Source organism: Heteronotia binoei, chromosome 5, assembly GCF_032191835.1.
Source record: "Heteronotia binoei isolate CCM8104 ecotype False Entrance Well chromosome 5, APGP_CSIRO_Hbin_v1, whole genome shotgun sequence".
In the NCBI taxonomy this organism is placed as follows: domain Eukaryota; kingdom Metazoa; phylum Chordata; class Lepidosauria; order Squamata; family Gekkonidae; genus Heteronotia; species Heteronotia binoei.
The window spans coordinates 130596761-130609364 of record NC_083227.1 but is presented as its reverse complement, the minus strand read 5'-3'; the positions used below and the strand labels follow the sequence as shown (position 1 = coordinate 130609364).

The window sequence follows — 12604 nt, the reverse complement described above, 5'->3', positions numbered from 1 at the left end:
ACAAATTTTTATGGAATAAACAACTGGGACTAGAATTTTATTCATTGGCTGAACAGAAGAAAAGGGGAGTGATTTTCTATATTAAACAAGAATTGGAACCAAAATTAGTGTTTAAAGATAAAGATGGAAGATTTGTAGTGGTAGAAATAATATTAAATGCAAAAAAACCCGTTGTTATTGGGACTGTATGCACCAAATGGTGCAAAGGATGCTTTTTAAAAAGACATTATACAACAATTTGATGAACTGACTTATGACCAAGTTTTGATAATGGGGGACTTTAATGGAACAATTAAGAACACACTGGATAGGTCTGGGGGTAAAAAAAAATAATAAGGAAGGAAAATTGCCAGTCTTTTTCTGAATTGGTCAAACAAGAAAATTTGGAGGATATATGGAGGAAATTTAATCTTGAAGCCCGGGACTATACCTTTTTTTCAGCAAGACATAAAACTTTTTCCAGAATTGACATGTTGTGGAGCACTAAAGACTTAGACTTTATATCAAAGAAAATAGAGATTTTACCTAACTGACCATAACTCAATAATGTGGAGATTTTACCTAACTGACCATAACTCAATAATGTGGATTACAAAATTGTCTAAGAAGTTGAGAAGATGGAGATTGAATGAAGATTTACTACAGAATAAAGAAATAGTGACATCTCTAGAAAATGAAACTAAAGCTTTCTTCCAAATAAACGATAAAGAGGTTATAGAATTTCAGACGGTCTGGGATGCTTATAAAGCAGTAATGAGAGGAATATTGATTACATTGAATAACAAAGATAAGAGGGCAAAAGAAAAACAGATGTTGGACATTCAATATGAAATAAAGAAAAAAGAAGGGGAACTGAGAAAAAGGCCAGGGAAAAAGAAAATTATAAGGGAGATTATAATATTACAAACGCAAATGAGATATTTGTTAAATAAAGAACTGGAATGGAATCTGAAAAGATTGCAGCAGAAATCTTTTGAGGGAGCAAACAAACCCGGAAAATATTTGGCCTGGCAACTGAAGAAAAAGAGAGAAGTAAAATTATTAATAAAATTGTGGTGGATGGAAGAGAGGTGGTAGATCAAGAAGGAATAAAAAGAGAATTCTTTAAGTATTATGCCAAGTTATTTAAAGGTGTTAAAATAAGGAAAGAAAAGATGGATGAGTACTTACAAATGATAAAAAAGCACCTTGAGCAGAAAATATGCAAAAAATTTTGAACGATCCAATTGAAAAAATAGAAATTGAAGCAGCAATTAATGCAATGAAAAATGGAAAAGCACCTGGGCCAGATGGATATACAGCTAAATTTTTTAAAACCCTCAAAGAGGAGTTAATCGCGAAACTTCAGAAATTGATGAATATGATAAGAACAAAAGGGAAAATACCAAGTACGTGGAAGGAAGCTGTTATTTCGTTGATTCCAAAGGAAGATAGAGATGTTACGAACGTAAAAAACATAAAAAATTATAGACCAATTTATCAAATATTGTTTAAACCATTCTGCCAAGATTCTTGTATATATTTTATAGTCATTATTTAATAATGAAATTGGGCAGTACACAAGTGAAGACCAAGCAGTGAGTTCAAGCATCAAGAAGTGGGTAAACTCGCTGCTCAGCCTTCACTTATGCTCTGCACATTTTGCAAAGCCAGGCAGTATGCAAGTGAAGGCTGAGCAGCGAGTTCACCCACCGAGAAGTGGGTGAAATCACTGCTTGGCCTTCACTTGTACCTTGTGCAGCTTTTGCGAGCCTCACCCCCTGGGACAGTCCATGGAGGTCTGTGTCAGTGGGTTCACGGACTGGGCTCATGGACCATGAATCAGGCCCTGGTCTGTGGAATAATTTGGTCCATGGTCTAGTCCATGCCCATCCCTAATTAGCATACAACTAATAACTCCTTTCTTTTTACTGTTCTTAGGTACAATGCTTCAGCAAACCCAAGTAAGCAAAATTTACAAGGGCAATTCCTCCACTCTCACCCAGCTCAGATCTGATCCAGGATGATTAATGTTCAAATAGTTATGAATAGCATTTGTAACATTTTAAAAATGGGTATGCGCTTCAATATCTGCAAATATATATATATATATATATATATATATATATATATATATATATATATATATATATATATATGCAATTTCCCATTTCTGTGTATTTTATGGAAGTAATGGCATGGCATTTGAGCAATACATTTTCCATCCTTTTTTTCTCTCCATGGGAAATGGAGTGGAAATAGCCCTTTTGACATATATGCACACTCTGCAGAGATGCTCTATTCACGGAACTGGTGAAAGAAGCCTCTCTTATTTCAAGCAGTAAATCAAGTGGCGTTTCTCTGACAAAGGGGCAAGATATTTTCTGATATCGTTGGAGACAATAAAAGACTGCTTTTCTGAGACTGAAACTGAAGCAAACAGTAGACAATGGAAATTACTATAGAGGCATTCATTGAGGGATTCAGCTAAATGATGTCCAGGGAAAAGAGGTTTGGGGGCAGGGGCTGAACTGTGTTTGCTTTCTATCAGCTGAGGCTGGTGCAGAAAGAAAGCAACCTTCTTGATGGAGCAAGGAGTATTTGAATGAAAAGCCACAATGATACACAAAACCAGCTGGTGACCATGTGTTTGTTACAAAATGAAAGTGCATCTAGATTTTTTTCCTTTAACATGGCTTCCATGGCTTCAAATCTCAGTGTGAATAGCTCCAATAATGGTCCATCTTTAATACATGGGAATGTCTAACAAATGGATGGCGTGTACCATCCAAGAATAATTTATGTTGCTGGATTAATAACTCATATTGTATTTATGGAAAAATCTGTAATTAAAAATGAAACATGAAATAATTTTTTTTTTTTATTGGTCTTCCAAAACAGCATATGTGTAAAGACTTTGTTATAAGGTACAAAAGACCAGAGTACATTCTCTTTTGTAGCTAGGGACATAAGAGAGAAAAGAACCAGAAGATACGCAGCCACATTAATAGATTCCGCATCTAGCTTCTGGCATAGTAGGCTCCTCTATGGCTCCAGCACTGTCTAATATTCACCTTTGTGATAGAGGCTTCACTACAGTAAGAACCCAGGAAGCTACAAAAGAACTTTGTATTTGTAGAGAGCCCCCATTCAGAAATAGCTGCCTTCATCATAGAAGTCTGTTCAGCTTACAACTTCCTAAAATTTTGGTGACTGCCATGTGATGTCCAGGGCAGTCTTTCTGTGGTGGCATCTATTGGCCATACATTGGCAATCTTTTTGTGGCGTATCCATTGGCCATTCCAAAGGTGCCCAACAAGACTGGGGAACCTGTTCTACAGACGTACTGGAGCACATTAACTGGGCATTTCAGACAGTCAAACTTTGCTATATCATAACTCAAAAATCTCTCCAGGTCAGTATCAACCTGTGTTTTATCTGCCAGCCTACATGGTCTTGCAGAACAAAGCAAGATGAGGAGTGGCACTGTTGCCCTCATTCTCTCTCTCTTGTTGCTTTTTGTTGATTCAAGGGGAACTATATTTATGACTGTTTCAACTTCACCATCCAGACTGTCAAAGACAACCTTCATGTAAATTAGGGCCATCCTCATGCCGGTTTATCTTCCTACTTAATTCTACAACTGCACGTATTTCTATTACTGACAATGACCCCATTTGCTATCCCCAGGTGCTTTCATTCCACGGTGCAATGAGGAAGGCTATTACAAAGCAACTCAGTGTCATGGCAGTACTGGGCAATGCTGGTGTGTCGATAAGTATGGAAATGAGATAGCTGGTTCAAGGAAGCAAGGAACTGTTAGCTGTGGTGAGTAATGTCATGCTTCGCTCAGATAAAATAGAAATTAACATGGTGCAAGCCCTTGCACACCCCTGTGAGATTGACTAGGAGAGCATAGAATGACAACCAGGAGAAACACATTACTTGGCATGACAAGTATCTTCTTTGTATCTATGATGCAAATGTGGTTATACAAGTCACCTTTCGTCCTCAGTGTGCCTGACAAAATGAAACTGGTAAAAGCATCAGATGCATTTTCCCCCTGCCTGTTTAAATTGCTATACTTTATACTTATACATTATGCTGGGAGGGATGTTGTTACTGCACATTGATCATTTTAGTGAACATTTAAATGAACACTATACTCCTTCTGCAACAGAAAGTATTTAGTTCAGGGGCAATATCAACCAATAGGGTTTCCAAGTCCAATTCAAGAAATATCTGGGGACTTTGGGAGTGGAGCCAGGAGACACTGGAGTGGAGCCAGGAGCAATGGTGTGATAAGCATCATCAAACTCCAAAGTGAGTTCTGGCAATCACATTTAAAGGGATCGCACACCTTTTCAATGCCTTTCATCAATTGAAAATAATGGACAGGGCCCCTTCTTTTGGGGCTCATAGAATTGGACCCCCTGAACCAATCTTTTTGAAACTTGAGGGGTATTTTGGGGAGAGGCATTGGATATTTTGCTGAAAAATTGGTATCTCTACCTCAAAACACAGCCTCCCCAGAGGCCTAGATATCTGCAGATCAATTCTCCATTATATCCTATGGGAACTGATCTTCATAGGGAATAATGGAGTGCCCCGCAGACATTTCCCTCCTTCCCCCCCCCCCACGCTTTCTGATGACCCTGAAGCAGGGGGAGGGCCTCCAAACCAGGGGATCCCCTGCCCCCACCTGGAGATTGGCAACTCTATCAACCAGAGCTGCCTCAGGAACAAACATGTATCTGTATACTGGATGGCTGTTATGTCATAAACAGCTTACATACACTCAAGTAGCCACCCTAACTGCATGCCTTAGGTGGCAATTTCTAAAGCTTCTTATACAAACCAGCTCTCAGAGTGGAGAAAATGGGGTTACAGTGAGATATGCTGGCCTAAGAGGTAAGCTGCAGAAATTGTTCCAAACCAAGCCCCAGAGGTGCAAAACAAGAAGCAGGTGGCCCAAGCTCTACTTATAAAAGATTCAATAACTCCTGTTTTATTCTTATTAATGGAAGTTACAGGTTTGAAATAACTTCTTTAAAATTCATCGTTGTACATGCATTTTGGTATTTTTTTATTTGGGAAAACTTATAGAAAAGTCCCCAATCTGGGTAGTTTAGCCTAGCCTGATTTTATCTGATCCTGGAAGCTAAGCAGGGTCAGTTCTGGTTAGTACATGGATGGGAGAACACCAAAGAAGTTCAAGGTGGCTAGGCAGAGGCAAGCAAAATGTTGTTTGTTACTATGGTGCTACTGGAGTTGAATCTAGTTAATTTGTACTTACAATTCCTCCTAAATTGTGCTTTGATGAACCTCAAGATTCACCAGAATGCATCTTGAAAACTCTTGCTTTAGTCGATGCATATAATATCAGATATAATGACCCTGTCCTCTTCCCTCCCTCAAAGGCAAGATTTTCCCTCCATTTTTCTTTCCCTTTACTGACTGAGCCACCATAGTAATGTGTTTTCTTCTTTGCTGAAAAACTATGGGTCTGATTCCTTGCTGGCAGTTGCTCTACCCCTGGGCTTCTGTTTGAGCTGCTTTTTCAGAGATCCACCACATGGGGAATGGGAAGTAGCCATGGATCAAACGGTGCCCATGTAGCAACTGGTGGAGAATTGATCACTTGAGCCAGCTCAAGCAGAAGCCCCGGGGTGAAGCAACTGCCAGTGAGGAATCAGTCTGGCTGTCTCATGCTGTCACAGAATGGGATTTTGGCTGTTGGCTCAGCCCAGGAATCTAAGGGAAGGATCAGGAGCCCTTAGACAACTTAGGTGGCACTTGAGGCATTTTGGAATTCAAAATAACAAAATATTTTGTTTAACATACAGGGGGGAGGTGAGGTGAAATCAGGGGTAGAACATTTCTGAGGTAAAACCAGTAATTGCACAGACTTTGTTTCTTATGTTTCAGGCTAATGAGAGTTTTTTAAGTTATTCAGTTATTTAAATCTTTATGTTTCCCCCCAAATACTTCAATACACTTTCTTTGAGTATTCTCTGACTCTTTTGGTTTCCAGAAAGCTAATACATTCTTTGAGTACCCAAACCCCTCTTTTTGAAATACCAGGATTGAGTTTTTAACTGACTCAAGGTCTCTAAAGGCAGTTTCTGACCACACCAGGCTAGGAATCTCTTTACTCTTCAGCGCTTCTCTCTCTTGAAGATCTATCCTCTTTCCTTGGCCTGAATGGAAGTCTTCACCAACTTCCCAAACTTCCTTGCCAGCTTTCCCTCAGTTCTCCTGTTTGTGTTAAACTGCTCTCAGTCAGGGCTGAATTCCGAAACGGTCAGAATTGATTTGACTTTTCTCAGCTAGGGCTGAAATGAGACTGAATCTCTCCTCAGCATGCAGCTCTTGCCAGACTTTCTCTGCTCAGCTGACGCTAACCAATCAGATTCCTTGAAGCAGACTGTCACTTAAAGCTCTTAGCCTCTGTGAAGAATTAACTCTTACACATCACTTCTAAGCTTTTAAAAGTGCAGTCCTCCACAGGTTCCAAATTCAATAGCTTTGTTTTGGCATAACAATTGCAATTAACATTTGCCAATTATTTCACTTATGGCTTCTCCTTTTGGACATAAAGAGCCCCTGGCCACTCAACTTCTCTATATATTTTTTGTGATAGTTTTATGTATGTTCATTTATTATATGTGGGTTTGGGGGAAGAGATTGCTAAAATTCTATTACATACAAAAATAACTAGATGAACAACTATATTAACAATAAAATCAGTTTTTAACATTGCTTGACTTGTCATTGCTAAAATTGTTTTATTACATCTTTGTAATGCCTCACCAGCTTTTATCCATATATGCTAGCTGCATTTTTAAAAGCTAAAAAGTGTATAGGGGGGAAATTAGTGTAATTCCAGCATTTAATAAGTAATATTTTTGCTGCTGCCTATAAATAAAAGACTACTATTTATATATGCCTTTATAAAAGACATATTTATAAATTGGTTGCAAAGTACCATGAGTGAAGTGAAACTCAATAGGAGTTTCCCACCACCCTCCTCCAACTGGGCCCCTGAAATCTTATTCCTTGAGGTCAGGGGACCCTCACAAATAGCATTGGAAGCTTTGTACTGGGAGGAAGGAAGTGTCCAAAATTGCAACCTCCATTCAATGGAAGACTGCTTGACTTGCATCAAGTGTTGTTATGCCAGTAAAAGACCTCCATTGGATTCAACCATTTCTTTATATATTTGACTTGTTCTGATACCCCTAGAAGCATTACTTCTGGATCCAATGGAAGCATGGTGATTAATCCTCCTATGCCAAAAAGACATAAAACCTTTCCTGTAGCATTTTTTGTTGTACCTCTCTCAATAGGACCACTATTGGCATTAAAAATATTTCTGGCTCAATTTACATTCCATCTTTTCTTGCCAATACCAGGGCAGAAGCAAAGATATCAGTAGTGATGTATGTGATGGGGCTTTTATGAGGTACGCAATTTACTGAGACCAGCAACTCATTTCAGATATCTTCGAACTCTCATCAGATGGTGGTGTCTTTCAGTCACCATTGACCTGGATTGGATTTGAACCAACAATGTAGAGATGTAAGGTTCTGTCTTCAGCTATTGCTTCCTCCTGAAACGCATGGGTTTGTGGGTACAGCAGCAGACTGTATGTTATTTTGAGCACCTGTAGATACTATCTTTTGTAAAAGTGTTTATTTTAAAAAATATATACTTGGCAAAAAAAATAATAAAGTACCTAAAGTAATTACAGAATTGAAATGTCTTGGCAAAAACAATGGGTTTAAAATGCAACTTTGAATTTTTCCCTGTTACAGAAGAAGAGCAAGAAACTTCGGGGGATTTTGGGAGTGGTGGATCAGTGATATTATTGGATGATTTGGAAGAGGATCATGAAGTAGCAAAAAAGAACAAGGAAGGAAAACAGAAGATCCATGTAAGAGCGGCCAATGATGATGATGAAGATGAAGATGATGATAAGGATGATGAAATTGGCTATATATGGTAGTTCCCATAGCTCGGAGGACTCATGTTTTGCACAATATCACAAGTCATTTCATATCTCTACAATGGTAACTGAAGCATCAGGCATCACCTTCAGAGCTCAGTCTAAAAGCTCAGTCTAAAGGCATTCCAGTCTGCACACAGATCTTTCTCATAGCTGGGCTTCCCATTCACTTTACTGCTGGGGATAACTCCACAAGCACAATGGAGATGAGCATGCAGAGCTGATCCTGACATTGAAGTGAACTGGGAAGACCTTGCATTTGTGAGAGTTCCTTGCATATGTGCAAAGATCTTGCACACATGAGCCTTGGAGCTCTTGCTACACAGGAAACTGCAGGATGGGAACAATAATCTGTCTAACCCCCTCCCCCCAATTCCTTTTGTACAGTGTGTTTAATTTGGAAGGCAGGTTCCCTGCTCAACTAGCTACTGTTTGGAATAACTGTGAGCATTGTTCCCTTTTACCAGCATGATGATGCATCTTGTTTAGACAGATTTTCTTAGCTTAATTCAATCATACAGCACATGACATTTTTGTTCATGGAATACAGAACACAACAGAGAACTCAGTGCATCATAGCAACAGTTCCAGGTTTCTCTTATGTTGTCTATAATGAAGCTTTCAGTGACTGAATTTTTCCCCCATTTGTTATTACTGTGCTTTCTGATTTTAAGCAGGTGGTTCTCTTTTTTTCTCCATCTGGTACTTGTTTTAAAAAAGTCAACTCGTTTTAGTATTCTGGCTTGGTCACCCACAGACTTGAAGTCAGAAAGAATTCAGTTGTAGTTTTCCCTTCACTTCCTCTGACAAATGGTTGGCAGAGACACAGTCAGGAACTCAGTGAAGTTCCCCTCCTCCACCCCAAGACTAAGGAGGGGCAGGATAAGATCTTAGATGACTTTTTTCTCATTTATCAAATCGGTTCAGCTTAAGTTAATCAATATGGTCTTCATTTTGAGAAATCTCCACAGCACCCTCTGTCCCCTCCCACCTTTTAGTAAGGCAAACAGGACTTGAACAGTCTTTCAAAGCATGCAAAGAAGAAGTGCTTTGCAGATGCATTTCTTTATGTCTGTGCAGTCATTTTGCAGGCTTGCAGGTCTTGGATTTTGCTTTGATCCAGTTTGCACTAATGCTATGCAAGCTGCCTCTGCTTCCTGAATAGCCTACCATTCGATTTGCTGAAAATGCTTTTTCTTCATTTACTCTAAATGATTCCTCATTTGGAAGCACTGAAACTGTCAAAGGCACTAACCATCAAAAGTAATAAGCTGTCTCTTCTTTATTTTAAATTGTTAATATTTATTTGTTATTTAAAAAAAAAACAACCTTCAGCATGTTGTATCACTTCTGATATATGTGATACATTTATAAGGCAAAAGAATATGATTAAAATGATTCCATAATCTTTTCCCACATTCTTAAGTCTCCATAGCAGCATTCCATTGTTTCTTGTTGTCATTCAGTGTGAAGAAATAAATATGCCATTGCAGAGCTTTTATTATGTTTGGTGCCCATACAAGGACAAAGAGTGATGAACACAAACAAGGATTTAGGTGAGAGGGAAGCATTTGTAACAAGTCAATTTTTTTTTTCTTATTGAAGTAACCCCATACAGGCCTTAAATTCTGAAAGTACTAAGGACCATTCTCCATTTTCTTTACCAGGGCAATTACTGTGCTGTTATAGCAAAAACGAGCATGCTCTGAACACTATAAAGAGAACATATATTTCTGAGAAAGAGCTATTTCTTTTAGTATGAATTTCTGTGCAGCGCAATGGTATCTATCTTGAAACTACTGTTGTTCTGTGTACTACTCTGGTCATTTATGCTTTTTGCTTCTGGTGTTTTTGTGGAGTGTACAATGCAAGATCTGCAGGTTAAAATGGACCCCTTCCAGTACTAATGCCAAATGTCATAAGGTTAACATTTCATTGTGCCTCTTTCCACTGGTTTCAATCTTCACAGAGAGAGCAACATAACTTCATTGACCTCCTCGATACAGCCTTTAGCTAGAAAGGCTGAACATAGTTGAGTCAAATAATTAAATGAGCAGTTTATACTCCAATTTGTAAAAATAACACTTTGGGGCTACAATCCAAGGATTTATGTGGTACATACTTTGAAACTCTGTAATCTCACTACATTGATATTAATGGCCTGGAGTTGGGACTGTAAGCCTTAGTTACAAAGGAGGAAGGTATGGTTTATGCTACTTCTAAGTGCAAATTCAAATCCAGTAGTTAAAGACCAATAAGATTTCCAGGGTTTAAGTTTTTGAGAGTCAGAGCTCCCTTCATCAGATATCTGATAAAGGAAACTTTGACTTTCTAAAGCTTATATCCTGGAAATCTTGTTGGTCATTATAGTGCTGATGGACTTGAATTGTGCTCTTCTGTTGCAACCCGGCATGGCTAGCAACCTGACACTGTACTCTTGGGTTCTGCCTTGATTGGCAGTTGAAGTCTATATCTTTTAGCAACAGATGAATTATGCAGTTTTATGCTGGCCTCTATAGCTTTCGTAGGCCCAGAAGGATATAGGCTGCCATAACTGAGGTGAAGGTGCTTTTTTCTTTCTTCATTCCCATGGTGTTACCAATGAGAAAAGGTGTGGTATAGCTGTTATAATAAATTAATTAAACAACCAGATGGGGCCTGGAATTCTCCCAGAATTACACCTGGTCTCCGGACAACAGATTATTCCCCTAGAATCTCCCCCTTTCCCAGGCACTGCCCTCAAATCTCAAGGAATTCCCCAAGCCAGAGCTGTCAACCCAGCCATCCCAGTAAAGCTACCTAACTAATGGCAAGGGACAACTGCAATGGGGCTGGCTCATATCTGAGCAACACTGCAATGATCCCAGTTTCATTGCCTGGTATCCTAAAAGATATCATGCTCACAGGGCAATTCATGAAAGTAAGTTACTTGAAATCAATGCAGTTTGCTCCCAAATGAAAAATAAAAATACTAGCCACTAAATGTCTGAAACGTACAGGTGTTGTGGATTTTGCTATTAATATCTACTGGGTTTTTGGCTGTACTGCTATTGAAAGACCATAACTTAACCCAACAGCGACTTAGGACTGCCAGTTTCACCATAGCAACTGCTTACTTACTTCATTTAATAAAACCTGTAACAGCCAAGTTCACCATTGTCATTTAAGAGAAGTGCTATAATCCGTTAAATTCAATTTGTGTCTCCTTGTTTATGCGCCAGAGTTGGATTTAGAACCTCAGATTACGAGGGGGCCTCTTGCTACAAAAAAAAATGCTTAAATTACCATTATTTTTGTGGTGTTATGGGGCCTCTTAAGCATGTCATATTTAAGTATCTCAGCATGTCTTAATCCAGTCCTGGCACATACCCAACAGTGTGGGAACAGCTTCCGCTGTTGCAACCCCTTGTTACCGGAGCGTGTACATGCCAATTCCAACCTAGGCTTACCAGTTGCCCACTTGTGGCAGGAAATTTCCCACCTCAGGGCTCCATTTTCCATGCCCGATCGATGGAACAGCAGGATAAAAAAAAAAAAAATAGGGGACTGATGGCATGGACACTGTGATGTCTGTGTTCACCTGGAAGTGACATCATGGCATCAGTCATGTTTGTTTACACCCCCTGAGTGCTCCTGGGGATTGTCGGCACAGGGCTGACAGCCCTATTCCAACTGTATGGATTTGACTAATTGTACTGGTCTTTCCTATCTAACCAACATTCGCTGTCCCTTAGTCACAATTAAGTACTGTTGAAATCAGTGAGGCTAAAGTTACCTATGATGAGCGTATCCCATTGCTTTCAATATAAACATTTTTAACTTCCTGTGTAATAGGACCCTAATATTTATGAGGGTAAAGATTTGTCTACTGACACTCAAGGGTCTTTTCTGTACTATTCATGGTGTATTTGATCTCTATTCACACACCAAAATCCCTAATTTTGTTTCTTTACCACTCTGCCCTACCTAGATGCTGTCTCCTTTGTGGTAAAATTCCAATATTTCTTTTTGTTTGGGATTTGAATCTGTGGTGATATCATATTTTCATGCTGTTAAAAAAATCAGTTATAAAATCTGCATGCAAAATTTTATGCTTTTTGAACTAAAACCATGGCAACAGAGGGTGATGTGACAATTACATGAAGGGGTGAATTCATACATATCTGTATACAATTAATTGACAAAAGTGAAATAAGCTTAAGAAGATTAGTTCCAAGTGATCTGCATATCTACTACTAAGATATGAAATCTTGAAGATATCCCAGTTCAAATGTACTTGGTCTGTATAGCATATTTGCCAGGTTTTTGATGGCAGGGAGGGGACCTGATTTTCTGAGTAGACAGAAAAATGCAAGGTCTTAAGGTCATAGTACAGAAATTCCATTTACTATTGTAATTTCAGTAGGAAACCTTGGAACAGCAACAATTGGATGCATTCCTACAATTCTGTCAAATTCTTAGTAGCAATTTAAAGGAAAGATTAAGCCTTTAGAGCCCTTAGCAACCCATTAGAGCAGTGCCAAAGAAGCAACATGGTGATACGCCTTTAGAAGCACTGAAAAAGTGCAATGTAATTTCCTAGTCAACATTCAGACAGCCACACTGCCTGTTGAACCT

The 12604-nt window shown here is 38.9% G+C and overlaps 1 protein-coding gene across 1 annotated transcript in view; it reads left to right on the top strand.

Annotated features, from left to right (window-relative positions):
* The window catches only part of SPOCK1 (SPARC (osteonectin), cwcv and kazal like domains proteoglycan 1), a 975317-nt gene extending 965909 nt beyond the window's left edge, over positions 1–9408 (top strand). The window contains exons 10-11 of the mRNA XM_060240415.1: positions 3670–3807; positions 7797–9408. Of these exons, the coding sequence (XP_060096398.1) occupies positions 3670–3807; positions 7797–7987 (329 nt within the window). The 3' untranslated portion in view covers positions 7988–9408. The remainder of the gene's footprint in view (positions 1–3669; positions 3808–7796) is intronic.
* Positions 9409–12604: the final 3196 nt, after the last annotated feature.